The 24042-nt window shown below is 55.8% G+C and overlaps 1 protein-coding gene across 1 annotated transcript in view; it reads left to right on the top strand.

The window, feature by feature from the left end:
- The window catches only part of ARID3A (AT-rich interaction domain 3A), a 36444-nt gene extending 14292 nt beyond the window's left edge, over positions 1-22152 (top strand). The window contains exons 4-9 of the mRNA XM_081093444.1: positions 11069-11141; positions 15455-15638; positions 15986-16233; positions 18626-18922; positions 19955-20053; positions 21832-22152. Of these exons, the coding sequence (XP_080949570.1) occupies positions 11069-11141; positions 15455-15638; positions 15986-16233; positions 18626-18922; positions 19955-20053; positions 21832-22007 (1077 nt within the window). The 3' untranslated portion in view covers positions 22008-22152. The remainder of the gene's footprint in view (positions 1-11068; positions 11142-15454; positions 15639-15985; positions 16234-18625; positions 18923-19954; positions 20054-21831) is intronic.
- The last annotated feature ends 1890 nt before the right edge of the window (positions 22153-24042 follow it).

The following is a 24042-nucleotide window of genomic DNA, read 5'->3' as shown; positions in this document are numbered from 1 at the left end:
ATGTGGACGGCCCGGCCCCCACCAGCTGCCCACTCTGCTTTGGGAATTGGTTTGAGTCAAGGAGACCCCTACTGTCCCACCCATGAGGTCGTGGGACTGGGTTCAGGCAGAAAGTCAGGCTGTGCACCTGTGTGCACGCGGCTGCGCCCGGTCCTTCCACAGATACACATGGAGCACCTGCCGTGTACCAGCCCCCATTCTGGGCACCGGGGACGCATCTGTAAAGAAAACAGGAGTTGCTGTCGTGCTTCTACAGCCTGGTGTGGGGGCGGGGGCGGGGACCCAGTGGGCCAGGTGAGCGCGGCGGCCAAGGGCAGGCTGTCTGGGGCCATTATCTTCGAGCCAGAAAACAAGGGTGTGTCTGTGTTTGTGTGTCTGTGTCTGGGTGGACGGGCGTGCCCAGGTGTGTACTGGGAGACCACATTAGGGTGGGCAGAGCCGTGGGCACATCAGCAGGGTCTGTGAGCTGCAGAGAGGCCCCGGTTGGGGGGCTGTGTGGCTCTCTGGGTGGGGTCGGGGCTGGCGGTTTCTGTCGGGTGGAGTTGTTGAAGTGGTGCGCGTGCGTTCTGCTGGTCTCCGGGGGGTGTCTGGCATGTCTCTCCAGGCTGGTGTGGCCAGGAGGGGCCATGTGCCCCGTGAAGGGTCTGCCCCGTGGTCACCCTGGCCTCTGTCCTGTTAGGCTGTGCTCCCAAACCCCCACCCCGAATAGTGGTCTGAGCTCATCGCTACAAATGTGGCTCGTCTGGGCTTGGGAGGCCCCCGCCCAAGAGGGCACCTGCCCAGGCTCCAAGCCCCCAACAGAAAGGGCCCCCCATTGCAGACCAGGCAGGGGCTGGCTGCCCCTTCCGTCTGTTCTTATTTAATCCCCTTCTGTGATCAGCTCCGTGAATTCTTCTCTGGGATGCAGGCTGGGTCAGCTTCTCTGATGGCTGGCAGGCCAGGGGACACCCAGGGGGCTGGGACCCTGACTGCGTCTGCCTGTTAATGGAGCCTCCTGGTTTTGCTGTCTGTCCCCCATGCCTCTCTGTCTCTTTCCCTCTCTGTATCCCGCCCACCCATCCCCCCTACCTCCCCGCCCTTCCGTTGCCCCATAATTCCTACTCAACTGCCACTTTCCCAGGGCCAGCAGGCCGGCGAGTGCCCTGTGGATGGGTGTGCATGGGTGCCACCCTCGCCCCGCCCTGCTCAGCCATTGGCCTACCTTCCCCCTCCCCATCCCCTCCAGTGACTGCTAATGGGTGCCCGATTCTTGGAAGGGAAGTGGGGCCTGTAGTCACTTCTGGGTTATTCATTTCGTTGTCATCACCATGCAGGGTAGAGCCTAGCCTTACTGAGATGCAGATGGCTGGCTACTGGCATTTCATTGTCATCGTTACTGGTTACCGTTTACCTAGTGTCCTGGAGGAGGAGGAGGGGCGGGATATGGTGGGTGCCAGTCAAGGGCTTGCCAGGGCTGCGCAGCTGACATCTCCTCTCTCCTCCATGCTTCCCTTCAGGAGAATTTTCTGAAGGAAGTGGGATGTTCTAGGAGTGGGGGCCCCCTCCTGCGGCACCCTGAGGCTACTGGCCACCAACATGGGTCATCAAGTTCCTGTTTCTTGCCCTCGGCCTGGGTCTGACAGAGGCTTCCTTGGGTGTTCCCTGTGGGCACTCCAGGGCCTGAGCCCACTGGGGCCCTTTCCTCTTGAATCCTGGGTGGGAGGCGGGAGGCAGCCTTGTTCCTTCCTGCTATATCTGCTGCTGTCCGTTACAGGGGACCAGGTCAGCTCGGCTGGGGCACGGTGGCGCCTGTCCCCTGGCCGCCCACTCCTGAAGCTGCCAGCACTGGCTGGGTGTATGTTCAGAGAACCTGGGCTGGGAGTGACGGGGACCTCACTCCCTGGCCAGGTAGAGCTTTCTGCACAGCTCCAACCACTGGGAAAGTCCCTCTGGTGTGTTCTAGGACTGCCTGGGGGCCCGACTGCAGGGAAGCAGGGCTGGTTCCTTTCTGAGGAAACCCAGGACAAGATTTTTAATTCCCGGGTGCCAGGCCCTGGGCCCAGGGCTTGGACCCGAGGCCTCTGCAAGCCGGCGTTCGGGATCACGAGACTGTCATGTTTGGGTTGTGCCGGCCTGGGATCCCCTGTGAAATGCCCCAGGGTCAGCGTGGAACATCCGATTAGTAATTGCTGAAGGGGAGGAGACAGACTGGATTTGGGGCTAGCTCACCCCGAGCCTTGGCCCAGAGCCCCTGAGTGCGAGGCTCTTGGGGGCAGGGGTTCCTCCCACTTGGTGAGGCTGATGAGGCGGGTGCACCCTGCCGCCATCCCAGAGGCACCGAGGGGCTGTCTGGGCTCCACCTGGGTTTGAGTCCATCTTCATGGTGTTCTCTCAGTACCTCTGTTTCCCTGTCTGTAAAGTGGGGTCCAAATTGGATAGTGGTCAGCTAGGGCCAGGGCTGTGGGTAGGGGGCCCCTTGGATTTGTATGCCGTTTGCATGACAGCCTGGGACGACCACCCTCTGCTCCCCTTCCTAGAAGTGTCTGCTGATCCCTGTCCTGAGCGTTTCCTCGATGCCGGGCCTGCTGGGACCCCTGTGGGCCTTAGTTTCCCCACTGTGGCGCGGGGCTGGTGGGCCACCAGCCTTGTCCTGCCACCAAGGTGTTTCCTCCTGGTGCCCCTCCCCCCCGCCTTCTTCCGAAAGCCAGACCCTTCTCCCTGTAGACCCTGCTTCCCGTGAGTCCCTCATCTTCCCCTGGACGCCCAGGTGCACCCCTGCCCACTTCACAGATGGCCCTGGTCATAGGCAAGGCTGACGAGAACAGGAGGGGGTTTGGGGGTCAGGGCCCTACTCCAGAACCTTGCGTTCCGGAAATCCAGAAAGATTTGCCTTCGTGTGTGCGATTCTGTGACTTGTTTCTAGAGCTTTTTATTAATATCTGTGGTGGGTGCGGGTGCTATTTCTTTTCAGAGAAAGGGCATGTGGCCAGTTGGGGAGGGGTGCCCGAGCAGACAGATGTTGCTGCCCTGCCTAGAATCACTTCCCCAATTTCCTTCAGGCCGGGCGGGGCCCCTGCAGCATCTGCGTGGAGGAGGCCCTGCCGGGAGCGCTGACAGGAAGCGAAAGGGCCAAGTGGCCGGTGGGGGTGCCCTCAGGGTCAGGTGCACAGGGGGGTGACTCCTGGGAGAGGCCTGAAGTCCCACAGACATTGATTAAGCCCCTACAGCCATCAACTCTGCCCTGCCCTCTTCAGAAGACCCAGCTCCCATGGGATTCCCGCCTGCTGGTCATCTCCCTGGCTGGCCTGGGCCCCAAGGGGCATCTGGACCTCTGAAAGGCACTGCATCCTCAGCAGCCCGCGTTGGCCTGAGCTACAGGTGCTCAGTAATGGCTGCTGGTCTGTCCTGGCCCAAACCCCGTGGGCTGACAGCTCTCACTCAGCCTCCACCTCCTCTCTGTGGTGTCCTGGGAGTTTCAAATTCAAACCCTCCGGTGCCCTCCTGGGCTGGCCTCCTGGGGGCCGAGTCCTGCTGCCCTTGCAGCTGCGAGGCTGCTTTGACGGCTTCCTGATCATGTTGCTCACCCCTCCCTCGTGACAGATAAACTGAGGGCTGAGGGGCAGGGAAGGTTTCAGACTCCAGGTTCTTCTGCCCCCAATGACCTCTTCCCCAGCCTCACTGAGCCCCATTCCGATATTTTACTCATTCGACCATTTGTTTGTCCCTGCTCTGGGGTCTCTGTGGGAGCGGGCAAGACCTGGCCTCAGGGCTCGGTTTTGCCATCTCTGGGCCTCATGCTGTTGGGTGAGGAGTGTGCACACTGGGCCCTGGACGCCCTGCCCTGGTGCACGTTGAAAAGGGTGGATCGAGCACTTAGCAGGTGGCTGGTGTGAACCTGGTCGCCCTCTGCCCTCTGCCCTCTGCAGTTTTCCTGATCCCACAGGAGGCACAGGAGGCTGTGGGGTTCTGCCCCACCAGCCCCCTCCCATCAGCAGCTGTGGGCGTTTCTGTGAATGGGGGAGGCTGAGAGGCCCCCAGGGACACTACTCCCAGCACCTGGGGCCCTGGCAACGGCTGTGCGTGCTGAGTCATCCTGGTTGGGCGGCTGTGAAGGGCCTCACCAGTGTCCCATAATGTGAGGAGGGGTTTTTATCAGTGGGCGGGCAGGGAGCGCTGGGAGGGGGACATCAGATGAGGACAGACCCAGGCGGTGTGAGTGTGCTCCCTCCTCCCTTCATTAGTAGGCTCCTGCTGTATACCGGGGTCTTTGCCCAGTACCCAAAGACCCCAATTATGCCCTTGGGGGCTCTCTTCTGGGTGGGAAGAAAGAGGAGAAAGACAGGAAGAAGCCATCCCAAAATAAATGCACAATCACAGGACCGTGACAGTGTTGGCCTGGTTTGGGGGTCGGAGCTGCAGGCCTGCGAGAGGCTAAGGTTGGAGGAGGGGGACTCCAGGTGGGCAGGACTGGGTGTGGGGGGAAGCGAGGAGGCTGGTGTGAGTGGAGTAGAGTGAGCGTGGGGACAAGAGTTGGAGATCATGAGCCAGCTGGCTTTGGGCCTGGCAGGCTGGCAGTTTGGATTTTTCTCCTGAGAGCAATCAGGGAAGCCGTGGTTGGCTTCTGAGCCGGGGAGGCACGGCCTGCTCTTGACGCAAAAACATGAAAGCCCGTCAGACCCTGGAGGCTGCAAGGAGGTGTCATCTACCATCCTGGTTGCTCGCGGGTGTTTTATAGGAACTGGGGGGTAAAAACCAGCCCGCCACCTTCTCTACTTTGTTTCACTGTAGTTTCATTTTGCTTTTGGAAGTTACTACAGTGAATCAATTCTTGTCCCAAACCCAAAGGATGTTAAAATAGGTGAAATTATACACAGGTGTTCAGAGCAGCATGATTCACAAGAGTCAAAGTTTAGAAACAAACCGAGTGTCTGTCGCCAATGAACAGATAAACACAACGAGACCCTACCCACACAGTGGAATATTACACAGCCATGAAAAGGAGCGAGGTGCTGACACTTGCTACAACATGGGTGGACCTTGGACACATAGTGCTCAGTGAGAGAAGCCAGACACAAAGGCCACATCATGTGTGGTTCCATGTAAACTGTCAAGAACAGGCAAATCCAGATACAAAAAGTGGATTAGTGGTTTGCTAGAGGCTGGGGAGGGGGAGGGGGAGGGGGGTGATGGAATGTTCTGGGATTAGCTAGAGGTGGTGGTTGCGCAATATAGCGAATGCACTAAATGGCACTGAATTGTTTACTTCCAGTTGGTGAATTCTGTGTTATGTGAATTTCACCTCCATAAATATTTTGTTCAGAGAATTCAAGAAAAAGTGTGTGAGTTTAAGCACTAAAGCCCCTGGGCTGACTCCAGCCCAGATTGCAGGCTCCCTGCTCCTTCACTGTCCTCCTCCCTTCACAGAACCTCTCTGCGCCAGCCTAGCTTCCGGCATGCTCCCCTGCTTCCTGCCCTGCGATGGTATCTGTCCTTCCTTTCTGACCCTCGGTGGCTCAGGAATGGCTCAGGAATGCCCGAGGCGGTCCCGCCGGGCACACAGGCGCTGCGGGCGGGTCTGTTCCCGCCCGAGCTGAGTGCTTGCAAACCCGCGTCTGGACGTGAAGAAAGACACACTTCTCTGGTTTCCTAGAAGCTGCATTGGATGGTACAAAAATAGGCCTTTTTTTAAAAACCACCCGTTCTCAGCGTTTCTCCGGCTAATTCTTGAGAGACTGGGTGGCTCGTCGGCTCCTGCACAGCCCCCGAGTGCTGGGCACGGCAGTTCCTTGGTTTCCCGCCTTCAAGGAGAGCAGCCTCGCTCCTGGGGTCCCCCCGCCAGCCCAGTGGCCTCCTCTGGAGGTGGGGCCCTGTGGACTTTGGAGCCGCCTGGGTGGCGGAAGGGGGCCTGAGCAGACACCGTTAAGGGAGCAAAGGTCCTCCCGGGGGCCCTCCGGCTCTTTCTTTACAGCCTGGGCCCCTGAGGACTAATACGGCCCTGGGCCCCTTGGCAGGCTGGGAGCTAGCTGGTCTGGAAATGTGGCCTTGGCCCGGCCCAGCAGGGCCTGGGGAGGAGACGTGTGGGCTGGGCCCTGGTAGTGGCCCCCCTGCCCCAACTTGTCACTTGTGGATTTGCTAGTGGACACAGTGGCCTTTCTCTCCTCTCCAGGCTAGCAGGCTGGGAGGGGTCCCCACACTAGGGTGAGCTCTCTGGCTCCAAAGGACCCCCTCAGCTCCAGGACGGGGAGGGGCGGCGGTCAGCAGTATAACCTGCCTGGCTGTGGGGAAAATGCTCACTGTTTGGCCACAAACAAGAATTTCCTGTTTGCCCACCAAACCCTTGGGGTTGGGATGGTTACCTCACTTTTCCTCCTGCTTACCCCCCACCCCCACCTGAGCCCTGAGACCTCCTGGCTTTGTTTCCTCCTCCCTGGGCTGTCCTGTGGCCCCTCCTGGGGGATCTCCCCTGTGGGTCCTAGCACCTCTTCGCCCTCCCCCATACCCTCAGGCTGGGCCTAGAGCAAGGGGAGTGTCAGGACCTGTGGATTTGAGCTCTTTGTGCAAAGTACTCGGAAGGAAACTAGAGCAGATGAAGGGGTCAGAGGGTAAGGAGAGGCGGGGGAGGGCTGGGGGGGGGGTGGCTCCCTGAGAAGGTGATGTTTGGGCTGGAAGGAGGGACTGACTGCAGAGATCTGGGGAACTGCATTCCAGGAGAGGGAACAGTCAATGCAAGACCTGGCGGCGAGAGAGGGTGCTTGTTTTGCTCAGAAAGCAGAGACAGTCCCGACTGTAGGGCAGGGGAGGGGCAAGCTGGAAAAGCCCCTCTGGCTGCTGGGGGGGGTGGGGGCGGGCAGGCTGGGCCCCACCCACTCTGAGCCTCAGTTTCTCCTTCGTGCAGTGGTTGGTGCTAGGGAGGGGGAGAGGGATACATAGTCAGCCCAGCTTAGTAATTTGTGGGTGGACACCAACACTGGGTTGAGCCCACTAGAGGCAGAGGGGCTGTGTGTGTCCTGGCGCCCCGGCCTGCAGGTGGAAGAGAAGGGAGCCATGCACGTAGGGAGCATCTGTGGGTGCCTCCAACCCGGGCTTTCACATCCACATCTCACATTCTTGAACTTTTGCACCCATTTCACAGCTGAACAAACTGAGGCCTAAGAAGGGTCACAGGGCAGGAAGTGAACCCACTCGAGGTCACAGCTGGCCCAGCATGGCCCTGGCTTGGGTGTAGCTGGATTTGGGAAAGGATGAGATGCGGCACTGAGGAACCCAGGTCCATTTAATGGGTGTCTGCTGGGTGACCAATTCTAGACACTGGGGACAAAAGATACAAAATCCCCAACATTCTGCTGGGGCTGAAGGACAGGGGACCAGACCACCAGGGTATGAATCCATGTGGGTCGGGTGACAGGAGGGTTAGGTTGGAGGAGAATGGGGGTGAGTAAGGAAACCATCCTCATCAGTAAAGGTGTTCCAAGTGAGAGCAGAGTGTTCGGGAGAGACGGGGCTGTGGCTGAGATATCGGAGGGCGGGGGCTTCTTTCAGGGAGGGGTGGGCCCTTGGTGGTGATGATGTTTGAGCTGTGGGACCTCTGGATGAAGGGGAAGCCAGCTGGGGCAGACCTGGGAAAGGCATTCCAGGTGGGTGGAACTGCCAGGGCACAGGCCGGGAGGTGGAACCTGCTGACGGGTTTGAGTAGCAGCAAGTGGCCAGGTGAGAGGTGAGACGGCACCGGGCTGGCTGGGTCTGTGGGACCTCGTGGGCTGCAGGGATGGGTATCCTTAGAATCAGACAAAAGCCACAGTGAGACTCATCCTCGGTGCCTGGCACTTGGTCTCAGGGAGGAGAGCGGGGCCCTTGTCTCAGGCCTCAGCCCCAAGGAGGAGTCCCGGAGGTTTGGCCCAGTCCCCAGCCTGGGTTTGTGGCCCTGGGTATGGCAGGTGGCCGATCTCAGCGCCTCTTGTCCACCTTGAGGGGGGCAGGGTTTCAGCCAGGGAACCAGGCTGGGGTGCGGTGAAGGATGTGTTATGGCCCAGCCGTGTGACTCGAGAGCCTGTGGGGACAGGCAGCCTGGCCCACTGGCCCACCAGGGGGGTCTGGACACCACCATGAGGAGTCTCGACACCGTCCCCAGCTCCCCATTCCTGTGGCCTGGCGGACAGCCCCATCCAGCTGGCTAGGGCGGGACACACGCCACAGGGGTGCGGAACTTGGGGCCAGAGCCCCATAAAGCTAGGACAGCCTTTATTGCCCGGCTTTGTTGTCAGCTGCCCATGACACGGCTATTAAAGCTGCCTTATTCACCACACATCGCCTTTTATGGCCTCATGCTATGCCCTGGCCCCACGGGGTCTGCCCACCATTTGGCCTGGGGTTAACAGCCCCGCACCCCCACTGAGCCAGCCCCCTCTGCCAAGGGGTTATGGAGCAGCTGGTCTCCACCCTGAGCCTCAGTTTCCCACCTGGACGATGAGGGCCGTTACGGTTCCAGGTGCTGAGGGTGACCCTGTTGCGTGTATTGCACAGTGGCCTCTAAAGAGGGGGAGGCTGAGGCAGGAGGAGCCCCGAGGTCTTGTGAGGGCTGGGCCTGGGGAAGGGGTTTAGGCCGTGTGGACCCTGCCCCACCTGGGTCAGGATCTCAAAGGAGAACACGCTGCCCGCAATGAGTTTCCACGCCGTGACAAATGACCACACACGGAGCAGCTTAAAACAATAATTTATCCTCTCGTATCCAGGAGCCAGAAGTCTGAAATCAAGGTGTCACAGGGCCGCGCTTCCCGGAGGTTCTGGGGAGGGTCCTTCCTGCTTCTTCCAGCTTCTGGGGGCTCCCGTGTCCCTGGACTTGTGGCCACATCGCCCTGGTCTCTCTAGCCTCTGCCTCTGTCCCCACGTGGCTTCTCTGTGTCTGTGTCCCACCTCTTCTTTTTTTAAAAAAAATATATATTTTATTGATTTTTTACAGAGAGAGGGGAGAGGGACAGAGAGCCAGAAACATCAATGAGAGAGAAACATCGATCAGCTGCCTCCTGCACAATCCCCACTGGGGACGTGCCCGCAACCAAGGTACATGCCCTTGACCGGAATCAAACCCGGGACCCTTCAGTCCGCAGGCCGGCGCTCTGTCCACTGAGCCAAACCGGTCAGGACTCCCACCTCTTCTTATAAGGACACTGTCATTGGATTAGGGCCACCGCCTCCAGTGTGACCTCATCTTAGCTCATGACATCTGCAAAGGTCCTGTTTCACAATAAGGTCCCCTCCCGAGGTTCTGGGGGCACCTGCCAATGCACGAGTCTACCCGACCCCACTCCCTGCCTAGCTGGGCCCACCTTGCAGCTTGGAAAGCGGGGCTCACTTAGCTAGCACTTCCTACACAGCTGCAGTGTGCTCAGCTACCTCCTAGATACTGGCAACAACATAGCATCCCTGATCTCCCACAGGGCAGACTGAACCAGCGTGCGTGAATTCCCACTCCCAGCCAGGGAGGAGGAGAGTGGGGAGGGGACACAGGGGGTGTCATGTGGGCAGGGAGTGGACAGACAAGGCCTGGCGTGAGTACGCTTATGGAAGGTCCACCTGCTGGGCCCACGCCCTTCAGGCGGGGAAATATGGGCCTCCCTGGACGCCATAAATCAGCACAGGAATGTGGCCGGGCCAGGCCCGGCAGGGGGAGACAAAGGCCTCGACCACCCAGGTCTGGGCTCCTGTCTCCCCCAGTCCTTGCCTTGGAGGCCCCATTTTGTCTCCATGACACAGATGGGGAAACTGAGGCCCAGAGAGGGGCAAAATGGCTGAGGAATGGTTGGCCCTGACAATCCCATCTCCCTAAGCCCCCGGATATCCCTGTCGGAGGAACTGGGTATTGGGGCATTATTGGGCCCTGATGATGGATGATTCCAGCCGAGCTGGGGCTGAATGGTGGTTTCGAGGTCCCCCGTGGTCCCGGTCCCTCCATGTCCAGGCAGTCACAGTGCTGTATTTCCTAGAGCTTAATTTTCACTGCTTCGCCTCAGCCAATTGCCTCCCCCCTCCTCACTCTTTAATGATCTCTACTGGCTTTCTCCCCCAGCACCTGGGACGTCATGGTCAATGGGGTGGGGGACCCCCTGCCTCCCAAACCCCAAAAGGAGGCCCTTTCCCTCCTGCGATGACTGGCAAACCCAGGCAGCCAGTGCCCAGGACCGAGTCTAGACCCCGAGGCCTCCACAGTCCAGGGCTGCAGTCTCCCCGCTGCCTCTGTGCCTCGGTATCATGTGACTCCCTGGACAGGGTCAGGATTCCTCATGGTGGCAACGACCTGGGTGGATGCTGTTTGGAGTGAACTGTCCCCCCAAAACGATGTGTCTAAGCCCTGGCCGGTCGGTTAGTTAGCCGGGGCATCATCCCAGTACGTCCAGGTTGCAGGTTCAATCTCTGGTCAGGCCACAAATGAGAATCAAGCAATAAATGCATAAACCAGTGCAACAATAAATTGATGGTGTCGTCCCCCCCTCCCCCCACCGTCTCCCCCCCTCTCTCTAAAATGATTTTTTTTAAGTGATGTGTTTAAGGCCCAAATAACGGGACCTTATTTGGAAGTAGGTCTTTGCAAATGTCACTAGTTAAACATTGTGATGAGATGAGGTGGCCCTAAACCCAGTGACAGGTGTCCTGTAAGAAGAGGGGATTTGGACACAGAGGAGAGCCATGTGGCAGCAAAGGCAGAGACTGGGGTGGTGCAGCCACAAGTCCAGGGGCGCCTGGAGCTCCCAGAAGCTAGAAGAGGCAGGAGGGGCCCCCCTGGAGCCTCAGGAGGGAGCTTGGCCCTGCCACACCTGATCGCAGACTTCTGGCCCCAGAACTGTAGTAGGATAAACCTCTGTTGTTTTCAACCACCTGGGAGACTCCTCAGGTGGCTCTGTCCTCACCTGAAAGTGGGGGGCAGGCTCATTGCTTGGTGGGGCCTCGGGAGATGCCTGAACTCCGGGCGGTGCTGGGGCTGGGACCCCCAGATCCCATCCCTGTCAGAGCCCCTCAGTGGACTCCTTGTGGTGGAGATACGGTGCCTGAGCCAAGCCCTGGCCTCAGGTAACTGTTCCCCTCCTTGCCCTCACAGCTCTACGAACTGGACGGGGACCCCAAGAGGAAGGAGTTCCTGGACGACTTGTTCAGCTTCATGCAGAAGCGAGGTGAGGCCTGCCTGCTGGGAAGTGCTGGGAAATGGGCACGAGGAAGGGGGACCCTGCCAGCCGCAGCCTGGGCTGGTGTGTCAGTGGCACTGAGTTTCCTGTGGCTGGAGGCGTCCCGGAGGTGTCTGAGGGGGAGACGTGGCCATACCACGTGTGGTCTGAGGGGAGGCACAGCTGAGGGAGTCCAAGGGGCACGTCCTTGCTGTGTGGGGGGCGGGGGGGCGGCTCAGCCTTTTCCTTGGCTGCTGAGATGGAGGATACGACGGGGTCCTGGCTCCCAGGATCCCCCACGCAGGGTGGGGCTGGCCTCTGTTCGGAGAGTGGGTTGGATTCACAGGTGGGCAAGTGGGAAGTGGGCGCTAGGGCAACAGGACAGAAGCTCCCCACGCAGGCTTCAGCTCTCGTGGCTTAGAGTGCCCTCTGGTGCCACAGCCCCTCCCCTGCTCCTCCGGGGCCTTAGTCCCCCTGTCTGTAAGATGGGCCACAGTCAGTCCCTGCTGATTGCAATGCCCCAAACATACTGAATACCAAGCTGCATTTATTGAGTGCCAACAGTATACCTTGCCACTGCAGCCCATCCCCTCACGTCCCCCTGGTCTGGGGTGAGATGGACACCAACCCAGGCCCCAACAGGAAACGTCTGGGCCCTGAGAACAGTGACAGGAGCGGGGACTGGTGTGAGTGAGCGAGTGAGTGAGTTGGTGGGGAAACTGAGGCCCAGACAGTGGAGGAGAGCAGAGGCATTTGGGGTGACCCAGGTTCAGAGAGGACAGGGGCAGCTAGGGGGCCCCCAGAACTCCCCCGCCCACGGGCCTCGCCCTCAGCTTGGAGCTGCCACAGGGAGGACCACAGGCCTGTTGTAGGAACAGGAACGCCCACGGCAGGGGGGCTCATTCCTCTGACCCTGGACAGCCGCCGTGGGGGGTTCTGACGATCCCGCTGCTCAGAAGGAAACAGGCCCAGGGAGGGCACATGGCCTTGGAGCCACAGAGGCAGGAAGGGGTGGGGCCAGCGGGCTGCAGGGTCCACTCAGGCCATTGCAGGGGCCTGGCCCCGGCTGCTTTGTCCTGGGCCTCTGCCCACCCCTCCCTCACCAGTAGCTTCTATAAACACAGGCCTGGTCAGGCCCAGAGGGAAGGAGATGAAAGGGGAGGGGGCTGCAGCCTCTGAGTTAACCCCTCCTGTGCTGGGATGGAAGAATGTAGATCCAGCCCCGGGGTAGGGGCCCCTCTCATGTTATCGTGTTATCGTCCGGTCCAGCCCCGCCAGGGCTGCTGTCCCCTGTGTGGTCAGAGAGAGCCCCCTGCTCTCTTTATCGGCCTGTCCACACTTGCCTGGGTCCTCCCTCCTACCCCCCTGCCATGGGGTTCAGAGTTTCCAGGCCTGGAGTCCACCCATTTTACCCAAGACCAGCCACCTGGTGTCTTAGAAGGCACTGTGAACTGCCCCTGGCTGTGGGTGAGGCTGGGAGGCCCCAGATACATCAGTCCAGCCCCTGGCCAACCAGGGCTGTGAGGGTCTGTGTCCAGTCCTGCCTTCTTCACCAAGACCGGTGCTCCTGGAGGGTAGGCGGCAGCAAACTCCTATGTGTTTCTCAAAACCCAGCTCCAAGGCCCTCTCATCCCTGCCATCTTGGACCCTCCTCCCCTGTAATTGGGGGCCTTTGGGGGAGAGAATCTGTCAGACCCCCTTCACCCAGGACACCGTGTCCTGCATCTCACCAGCTGCCCTCCAGACAGAGGGTCACAAAGTAAGAGCCTTACCCCACCCTCCTGCTGTTTCCCTGACGACCTCTCCACCCTTTCTTATCTCCCCCACAGCCCTCACTGCCCACCCTCAATGCCTCTCTGTGCTCTCCCAGCCCCCTCCTTCTATAAACATCCGTCCAGGCCCCACTGGCCTGCTTGCGGCAGAGCCCGGAGGATCTGATTCCTTCATTCACCCCCACCCCCACCAGGCAGAGCCTGAATCTGTGTCCAGGCAGGATGGCGCTGTGACCACATCTCCAGCCGAGTGTGCTGACACTGGTGTTGCTTTTTCTCTCTCCCCCGTGGGCTGAAAATGAAATTGGGGCGATGGGGGAAGGTCTGAGGTCCATTTTCCTGTGGTTCTCAGTTCATTGGGGATTTTGCAACGTGAGAAGGGCCAGAAAGCAGTCAAAAGGTGGTGGGAGGTGGTTCTAGAATGTCCAGAGGTGGACGGTGTCGTCCAGGCCCGTGGGACAGGCAAGCTGGCCCCTCCCTCGAACCTTCCTCCATCAGGTCACACTCTGCAGCCCCCCTTTGCCCATCTCTAAAGGGGCGGCGGGTGGGCGGTAAGCATGACCCTTAGGCTGAGATGTAGCTTGTCAGCCTTCACTGTTTATGGAATGCTCGCTCTATGCCAGGCTGGGCATGGAGGATCCAAGTGAGCAGGGCAGGGCGAGGGGTGCATAGAAAGTATGCCCAGGATCCCACTGCCAGGGACAGAGGTTTGAAGGGGCCCTTCTCTACCCTTGGCCCGGAAAGTGCCAGACAGGCCACACTGAGATCTGAAGGCTCTGAGGCTGGGAACTTCTGGGTAAGAGGATATAGAAGGTCAGGTGGGCAGAAGGGGAGCAGGCCTATCTGCAGGGGGCAGTCCTCCCCTCACTGAGCCAGCCCACTGCCCTTCCTCCCTGGGCAGCCCACCACCTTCCCCTCCGGGGCTGCCCCACCTCCCTGTCTCCCTGGGCAGCCCACTGCCCTTTCTCCCTGGGCAGCCCACCACCTTCCCCTCCGGGGCTGCCCCACCTCCCTGTCTCCCTGGGCTAGCTCACTGCCCCACTCTCTACGTCAGTGGTTCCCAACCTTTTTGTGGCCATGCCCCACCTAAGCATCCTAAAATCCTGATGCCCCCCCCCCCCCCGTGACATATAATTCTTATTATATAAAAAGTGAACTCCTATTCACGTGGAGGAAGCCTAAAAGGCCATTAACTTGGTCTAAACCATGGGTGCCATGGTCCAAAGAACATGGCACCCATGAAAGAGAAAAATAAAAGAACGAAAGGACAGTTGAAGTACCGAGGAAGAAATCACTAAGAAATTGTTTTAAAAAATAATAATAATGTCAAGTAATATGAAAATATAGCAAATAAAGTTTCAAAACTATAATAGAGAACTGAATAGGTCACAACATATATTTATATGCTGTACATGAGGCCCCTAGCACCATAAGACATGCAAAAAATTCGCCGTTAATAACTCATTCTCAGATGGCCCCCCTGAAATTCCAAGTGCCCCCTGTGGGGCGTGTGCGCCACGTTGGAACCACTGCTGTAAGTGGATTAACCAAGGTCTCTCCCTGACTACGGCCCTCCCCACACACGCAAACCAGCCTGGAGGAGCGGGCCTCTGGGAGCTCGGGCGGGTTGTTTTGGCAGCTGTTGTGGGTGGTGATGGGAGTAGGAACAACAGAGGCTGCGCTTCTCGTGCTCCTCCCCAGACTGGCCCCCAGCATCTCCCCCTCTACACTCGTCTTCTCCCCTCAGTTGAGTTGAGCAATGAGCCAGATCACTGATAAGGAGACGGAGGCAGGCCCTGGTCCAGGGGTCCTCAAACTACGGCCCGCGGGCCACATGCAAATACAAATATTGTATTTGTTCCCGTTTTGTTTTTTTACTTCAAAATAAGATATGTGCAGTGTGCATAGGAATTTGTTCATAGTTTTTTTTTAAACTATAGTCCGGCCCTCCAACAATCTGAGGGACAGTGAACTGGCCCCCTGTTTAAAAAGTTTGAGGACCCCTGCCCTGGTCAGTGGATCGCTTGGTTGGGCATCATCCCATGTACTGAAAGGTTGCTGGTTCGATTCCCAGTCAGGGCACATGCCCCAGGCTACAGGCTCAATTCCTGGTAGGGGGCGAGCAGGAGGCAGCCAATCGATATCTTGCTCTCACATCAGAGCTTCTCTCTGTCTCCCTCGCCCTTAATCAATAAAAAGAAATCTTTAAAAAGAAACTGAGGCAGAGCTGTTACCTTAGTACGGCCTGGAGCAGGGGGTGGGTCTCACCTGGGGCGATCTGTCCCAGGAAACACTGGGCAATGCCAGGGATATCTATGGTTGTCATTACCGGGGGTGCTCCTGGCATCGAGTGGGTGGGCACCAGGGATGCTGCTCAACTTCCCACGGTGTCCAGACGCCCCCACAGAGCGTGACCCACCCTGATGTCCACACGGCTGGGGAGACCCTGCTCTGAACCTGTGCGTGAGCCATAGACTCGGCATCTGCTGCCTGTGGGGCCCTGGCCCTGGCAGCAGCATCCCCCTCGCCCACACTGGCCCTCCCCTACAGGGACGCCCGTGAACCGGATCCCCATCATGGCGAAGCAGGTGCTTGACCTGTTCATGCTGTATGTGCTGGTGACGGAAAAGGGCGGCCTGGTGGAGGTGATCAATAAGAAGCTGTGGCGGGAGATCACCAAGGGCCTCAACCTGCCCACGTCCATCACCAGCGCTGCCTTCACCCTGCGGACCCAGTGAGTGCTGCGCGCAGAGGGCCCGGGACGGGAAGGACCGCAGAGGCACGGGCCGGGCCGCGTGAGGAGTCGGGATCCTGAGAGCCTCGGGTGGGGCTTTAAGGAAGTTCCTGGCTCTGAGGTTCTGGAATTCAGTATTGAAGGATTAGTGGGAGGCAATCACGGGGACAGGCACTGAGATAGGGAACAGCAGGAGCAGTCAGCCTGGCTCAGCATTGTCGAGCGACTCCCTGGCAGCGATGCACGATGGAGGCGGGGAAGTGGTGCCACGGCGGGAAAGCCAAGGGCCGCAGGGAGTCACGGGAGGTGTCCCAGGTGCCACCTTGTCCCTTCTCCCCTTCCCATAGGTACATGAAGTACCTGTACCCCTACGAGTGTGAGAAACGCGGCCTCAGCAACCCCAATGAGCTCCAGGCGGCCATTGACAGCAACCGGCGGGAGGGCCGGCGCCAGAGCTTTGGGGGCTCCCTCTTCGCCTACTCACCAGGTGGTGCCCACAACATGCTCTCCTCACCCAAACTGCCCGTGTCCTCCCTGGGCCTGGCCACCAGCACCAATGGCAGCTCCATCACCCCAGCCCCCAAGATCAAGAAAGGTAAGGAAGGGGCTGTTCCCAGCTCAGGTTGTATGGCTTGTGGGGCTGGTACCGTGCCCCTCTCTGGGTAAACAGGTGGATCCGCTCCAAAGTTGTCATGGAAGAAAGAGCGTGGCAAACCTGTGCTCACGGCAAACATTACTAAACAATTCACATTTTTCAAACCCCATGCCCACAGCAAGCAGACATGACTAATCCTGAGCCCATGGCAGGCACCACTAATCAATACTTTTTTCTTCGATTCTATGCCAAGGCAGACATTACAAATCAAGCACACGTGTCCCACCCCGACATTACTAATGGATCCCCGTTTTCCCAGTCCACATGAGGCAGTTGTTAATTGAGCGTGCGTTTCTACTCATTTCTTGTAGCACTGGCCCCGTCTTCTGCCTGTGGCTGACACTGTTCATCACCGTAGTTTTTTTCAGCACCTTGCCCATGACAGACATTGTTAGTTCATCACTGTATTCTTTCCCCTTTGAACGTTAGAATCTTCCTCAGCACTCTGCCCCGGCAGACGTCATTGAGAATACATTATGGGTCTATCAAATGGACCCTTAACCGTCTCTGAAGCTATTGGTAGGTGCCCCTGGGTAGCTCAGTGTCCCTTTCTGAGCTCGATTTCCTTATGAGTAAAGTGGAGACAATTGCCGCCTATTTGTAGAATTGTTGGGAGCCTTCCGTGTATAAAATGCCCAGCATGCAACAGGCCCAGGTTTGCAGATGCCTGACAAACAGCCCCCCATTCCTAGCTCGCACCCATGGTAGACGTCACCAGTCGATCACAGTCTTCTCTCCCCCTGAGCCTGGAATCCTTCCTAATATAGAGCACAGATAGCACATGTGGCAGTATGGACTCGTGCTGGCCGGTTTGCATGTCTGGGTTCTTATTTTTCCTCTACCACACAGGCTGTGACCCCCCACTTCCTGGGAGTGGCCCAAGGCTCTGAGGCAATCCCCACAAGGCCCTGAAAAGTTAGGTCTTGCTCATATTGGTCACTCAGTATTCTGTGGGCCTTGGTTTACCCTCCTGGCTTTGGGGAGTTTCAACTGTGGCTCCTGTTAAAGGTTATTAAGCGTCCGTGTGGACCAGGTCTCATGCTGGAGCTGGGGAAGATGGTAGCAGATAAGATACAAGGGGAGTCATGCCCTGACCGGTTTGGCTCAGTGGATAGAGCGTCGAGCCATGGACTGAAAGATCCCGGGTTCGATTCCCGTCGAGGGCATGGACCTTGGTTGCAGGCTCGATCCCCAGTAGGGGGCGTGCAGGAGGCAGTTGATCAATATTTCTCATCGATGTTTCTAACTCTCTATCCCTTTCCCTTCCTCTCTAAAAAAATCAATAAAAATATTTTTTTAAAAAATAAAAAGGCTTATAAAATAAAATACACATAAAAGGGGAATCATGAGAGAGCCTGGAAACAACAGGCAGCAGAGAGAGTAGGGGAAGAAGAGACAGCAGGTCCTAGTGGAACCCAGTGGTCCTGGTGGATGGGAAAGACGGGGACATTTGTTTTAACCACAGAAGCGGGGAATGGTTAGGAGCTGGTTTGGAGTTGGGCTGCCTGAGTTCGAATCCCAGCTCAGCCTTTCTCCAGCGCTGTGGTCTTGGGAAAGTTATGAATCCTCTTTGAGCCTTAGTTTCCTCATCTGGAGATAAGAGTAGACTGGGGGTTGTTGAAATGGCCCTTTGAGATGGTTCCTGTTTGAGATGGAAGTGCTTTAGACATGTTCTGAGCTTTGTTGTTATGACTAGTATTATATAATACGTTATTTGCTATTATAGTATCTACGTAGTACTGATGCTAAGTACTATTATAATACTAGTATATAACTAGTAGTGTTATCACCCGTATGATCACCTGCTTTAGAAAGTGTTTTATAGCACTTGTGTCTATTCAGAAACCTAGTTAGTGCCTAGGCCACCGGGTGTCTCAGTGGTTAGAGCCTGGTCCTGTATGCCAAAAAGTGGCAGTTCGATTCCAAGGTGGCGGAGGGATTGGTGGGGGAGAGATTAACCAGATAATTTATATGCGTATATGTATAACGCATGAACACAGACAATAGTGTGGTGAAGACCTGGAAAGGGCGAGGGCAGAGTGGAAGGGATCAATGAGGGAAAAAAGGGTGGCAGTTCAATCCCGTTCAGGGTACATACCTGGGTTGCGGGTTCGATCCTCACATCGATGTTTCTCTCTCCCTTCCTCTCTCTAAGCATGTCCTTGGGTGAGGATTAAATAAATAAACTTTAAAAATTACTTCCCTCAGAGAGGGAGTGAGCATTCCATCAGTGGAGGTATTCAAGAGAATGCTCATTCTTGTGTGGGTGGAAGGCTGAGCCAAGCCACCTCACTTCCCTTTTGGCCACCAACTCCTCTTCTCTCCTGTCTAGAGGAGGATTCGGCCATCCCCATCACAGTCCCCGGTCGCCTGCCAGTCTCCCTGGCGGGCCACCCCGTGGTGGCAGCCCAGGCAGTAGCAGTGCAAGCAGCAGCAGCCCAGGCAGCCGTGGCAGCCCAGGCAGCCGCCCTGGAGCAGCTTCGGGAGAAGCTGGAGTCTGGGGAGCCTCCGGAAAAGAAGATGGCCCTGGTGGCGGATGAGCAGCAACGGCTCATGCAGCGAGCGCTACAGCAGAACTTCCTGGCTATGACAGCCCAGCTGCCCATGAGCATTCGTATCAACAGCCAAGGTATCAACCCACCACCCAGACCCTCCATGCTCTCTGCATGTGTAACTATAAAACAAGGGTCTTGGAGCCAACCTTTGTAAAAAAGTGCCTACAAATCAATAAGAAAAAAAGGCAAACAAATCGATAGGGAAAAATGGGCAGTTGTGACTAGTAAATTCCCTGGCCGGTGTGGCTCAGTTGGTGAGAGTGTCGTCCTGTGCAACAAAAGGTTGCAGGTTCGATTTCTGGTCCAACCGATCGATGTTTCTCTCTCACATCGATGTTTCTCTCTCTCATCAATGTTTCTCTCTCCCCCTCTCCCTTCGCCTTCTCTAAAATCAACAAACACATGTCCCCTTGTAAGGATGGGAAAGAAAAGCTGTTCGGCTCCATCCAGATGGGGATCTGCACGTTAACAAGGAGGCACCGCTTTCACCCATCAGAGTTTGACAATATCAACTGTTGCTCAGGATGTGAGGAAATGGGTCCTGCTGGTGCGAGTGTAAATAGGTGACAATTTGGCAATCTCTGAAAAAGAGAAAATTTGATCGGTCATCTGCTTGGTATCTACAGCAGAATCAGTCGATACCAAGCAGGTGCTCAAGGAAACGCGGGTGTCTCCGCTCTCTGGAAGCAGGGAATTCCTATGAAGCCTTTCCAAGTGGTATAGTGTGAATTTTCAGAAAGCAGGGGATACCTGTCTAGACAAGTTTGTTCATGGCAGTCATTTGCATGATGTTGTAACAGGCCTTGAAGCGATGTGTGTGTCCATCAGTGAGGAATGAGTGAGTCACGTCTGGAAGACTTTGTGGCTGTTCAAAAGAATGACATGACTTGGGTGTGCAACATCGCTTAAGAATTACAATCATGATAAAAGCCAATGTCAGACAAATACATTCTTATTCCATATTTATTATGTCCTGTGTGTGCTGGTGGCAGATACAGTCCGCAGCTTTGTGAAGCTTAAAGCCCAGTGGGGATGGATAGATGTGAAAATGATCATTGCACCGATGAGTTTGTGATTCCAAATGGTGGCTTTTCTTCCTCCCACAGCCTCTGAGAGCCGCCAGGACTCGGCTGCAAACTTGACCAGCACCAATGGCAGCAACAGTATTAGCATGTCAGTGGAGATTAACGGAATTATGTATACAGGTAACACCTTGACAGCTTCACTCCCGGGTTACTTTAGGAGTCCTGGGCACCCTCCGGGTTTGGCCTGCATGAGTCCAGCCATTAGAGTGAGCAAAGTTCTTCCTTCCCTTGGAGACCTGAGTATATAATCAATGTAGTGTCCTTAGCACAGTGCTCAGCACATAGTGAGTACTTGGCACAGTGCTCAGCACATAGTGAGTACTTGGCACAGTGCTCAGCACATAATGAGCACTTAGCATGGGGCTTAGCACATAATAAGTGCTCGGAAATACAGTTACCCTTCAACAACAAGGGTTTGGGCTGCGGGGGTCCACTTATACATGCATTTTTTTTTTCAATAAATACTGGAAATGTATTTTCTTTTTTTAAATATATTTTTATTGGTTTCAGAGAGGAAGGGAGAGGGAGAGATAGAAACATCAATGATGAGAGAGTATCATTGATCACCTGCCTTCTGCTCGCCCCCTACTGGGGATTGAGCCGGCAACCCAGGCATGTGCCCTTGATCAGAATCGAACCTGGACCTTCCAGTCTGCAGTCCAATGCTCTATCCTCTGAGCCAAACCAGCTAGGGCTAGGAAATGTATTTTCTTGATGATTTTCTTTTTTCTTTTTCTTTTAATTTCTTTTGTTTTTTTTAGAGAGAGAGAGAGAGGAAGGGAGAGGGATAGAGAGATAGAAACATCCATGAGAGAGGACCATCGATTGGCTGCCTTCTGGGGATCGAGCCCGCAACTCCAGGCATGTGAATCGAACAGGGAATTGAACCGGCAACCTGTTGCTTCCTGGGTCAGCACTCAACCACTGAACCACACTGGCAAGGCCCTGATGATTTTCATATATATATATATTTTTTTAATTGATTTCAGAGAGGAGGGGAGAAGGAGAGAGAGAAACATCAATGATGAGAAAGAATCATTGATTGGCTGCCTCCTGCATGCCCCCTACTGGGGATTGAGCCCACAACCTGAGCATATGTTCTTGACTGGAATTGAACCTGGGACCCTTCAGTCCACAGGCCAATGCTCTATCCACTGAGCCAAACTGGCTAGGGCTCTGATGATTTTCTTAACATTTCCTTTTCTTTAGCTTACTTTATTATAAGAATTCAGTATATAAGACATATAATATAAAATATGTGTTCAGCCCTAGCTGGTTTGGCTCAGTGGATAGAGCATCAGCCTGTGGACCAACGGGTCCCAGGTTCGATTCCAGTCAAGAGCACATGCCCCAGTTGCAGGCTCCATCCCCAGTAGGGGGTATGCAGGAGGCAGCTGATCAATGATTCTCTCTCATCATTGATGTTTCTATCTCTCTCCCTCTCCCTTCCTGTCTGAAATCAATTTAAAAAGAAAAAAATCAAAATATGTGTTTATAACTGCTTATGTTATCAGTAAGTCTCCTGGTCAATAGTAGGCTTTTAGTGGTTAAGTTTTGGGGATTAAAAGTTATATTTGGATTTTAAACTGTGCCAGGAGTTTCTGCCTCTCTAACACCTGTGTTCATGGTGAACTGTACAAGTGGTGTTTCAAAGTTCCTTGTAAAAACAAAATGTAGTCAGGCCAGTTGCTCATGAGGCCACCAGGTGGTGCTAGGGACACAAAACAGCTGGGTTGCCGGGCAAAGACCCCCACAGGAAGCAGACTAAGATGAGGTGGTGGGGGTCCTGGTGGGTCCATGGGTGGACTTTGCAGGGAGTCATTGCTTGGGGAGCCCCTTGCACCTGTCACATAATGTTTTAACTCTCCATGACGCCTCTCCTCCTGTCCTTGCATTAGGAGTGCTGTTTGCTCAGCCACCAGCCTCCACGCCATCCTCAGCTCCCAGCAAAGGCGGTGGTGGCAGCAGCCGGGGAGGAAACAGTGGGACCAGCAGCAGCGCGAGCAGCCAGGCCGGGCCAGCGGGGTTATCCGCACCCCCGACGTCTTCTACCTCAAATAATTCATTGCCTTAACTGCACCACTCCCCACCCGCCGCCCCCCACCCAGGAGCTGGTCAGACTGGGCAGGGTGTGGAAAGGTGGGCCGGGCAGGGCCGGGGTAGTGGAAGATACGGGTGGGGAGGGGAAATATCCACAAAGGAGCCACAGCTAACACCAAAAATAGAAGAAAAAAAATATATACATATATATAAAGAAAATTTAATAAAACAGGGGAAAACCAAGGAACACTTGAATTACTCAGGTTTCAGACATTCAGAGAAGTGAATTGTAAGAACAGCTAAGGAAATCAGGAAAGAGAGCGGCAAATACTCCCCAGGGCTTTCCTGCAGCCCTGGCGGGCCGATTCGGACTGGTGTCTGGTGTCTGGTTTGGACCAGTTGCAATGTAAGGCCAGATCCTGTTTACCTCATATATCCCTGCACTGTGTGTTTTCATTTTTGTCTGTTGTTTTTTTTTTTTTTTTTTTTACTTTTGTTCCTGTTCATCACACACTCATCCACTCATCACACCCAGTTCGTTGTTTTGAATGAAACCCCTGAGCCAAGATCAGTTGAATTTTTTTCTTGTTGCTTTTGGGAACTTTTTATTATTATTATTATTTTTTAAAGAAATAGTGATATTCAAGCTCTATAGGGTTTTTAAGAGGTTTGGGGGGTTTTGTTTTGTAAATGTTCTATTTTATTCTTGGGGGAGGAATCAAACCTTAGGAAAAGGATATATATCTCTATATATTTGTGTTCATTCAGGGAAACGGGACTTAAAAAAAGCAAAAAGGAAAAAAAAGGAATATCCTTTAAAACTTTCCCATGACTGAATCGGGTTCATGTGTGCATTTTCTGTGCTGCGGTAGGCAGCTAGCAGGCACAGGACACTGTATCCCTGGGCTCGAGCCAGAGAAGGTCATGAACTCAGGTGCTGAGGGCCGGGCTGGAGTGGGGTCCATGCGGGGGCAAGCCCAGGGGGAACTGGGAATGTGAATGCTGAATGGCAGACCAAGACGCTCGATGCTTTCTCTCCTTGTGCCGTGCGTGCTCCCTGTCAAGGATCCGGAAGTCTTAACTAGAAAGCAAGTGCTGGATCAAGGGCCAGGGCCTGGGAGGGGAGGTGCTGTCATAGCCCTCAGGCTCCTGACTCAGGGATGACTATGGCCTGGGGACTCTCTCTTACCTGGAAGGGCTGCTTTTTGTTTGTTTGTTTGTTTAATATGTTTTTATTGATTTCAAAGAAAGAAGGGAAGGCGGAGGGAGAGAAACATCAATGAGAGAGACTCGACTGGCTGCCTCCTGCACACTCCCTGCTAGAGACTGCGCCCACAACCCGGGCATGTGCCCTGATTGGGAATCTGACCTCCTGGGTCCTGGGTCGACGCTCAGCCACCGAGCCGCCCCGGCAGGGCCGAAAGGGCTGCATTGGAAGGCACCTGTGCTCACCACTAGGCCACCAACGCTTTGAGGTTTTTGAGGCCATGTCATCCTGAACACCCCACCCCTTCCCATCTCCTTCACTTTGTCCCTTCATTCTCTCTTGGCCCCTTGCAAGGCCACATCTGCTGTAACTAAAGGAACTAAATAGAGGCCCATGGGAAGGTGCACCCACTCCCAGCGTGACCACTTACCCCAGGTCAGAAGGTGGTCGTCAGCAGAGGGCTGGGTGGGGGATGGTCTTCACCATGAGGCAGCACCCTCCGTCCAAAGCCCAGGCGGGTTCGGGGACTTCCTTGGCCACCCTGCCCTTGACTGAAATGGTGCCTCCCACAACGGCGCCCTTTCCTGTCACGCACTGAGTTTGCCTGGAAACTCTCACTGGGCCCCGGGAGCCTGGCCTGGCCTGACGTTGCCAAAAATGGCAGTGCCCCATCTGGTAGCCTCCCAGGGCCCTGATCCGTGATCCCGGGCCGGGTCATCTTGTGGCCTTGGGGGCCTTGGAGGGGAGAGCACCCTGACCCCCCACCAGTCGGGGCTTGCTTGGGTGTGAAGCTGTGGTGTCCTTGGGGAGAGCCCCTTTCGTTGGTATGTCTCAGGGTTGAGGACACCCTCCACCTCCCAGG

The sequence above is a fragment of the Myotis nattereri genome, assembly GCF_964212035.1.
Source record: "Myotis nattereri genome assembly, chromosome: 5".
Classification (NCBI taxonomy): Eukaryota; Metazoa; Chordata; class Mammalia; order Chiroptera; family Vespertilionidae; genus Myotis; species Myotis nattereri.
The sequence above is the reverse complement of the archived record's forward strand: the minus strand, read 5'-3'. Positions and strand labels throughout refer to the sequence as shown.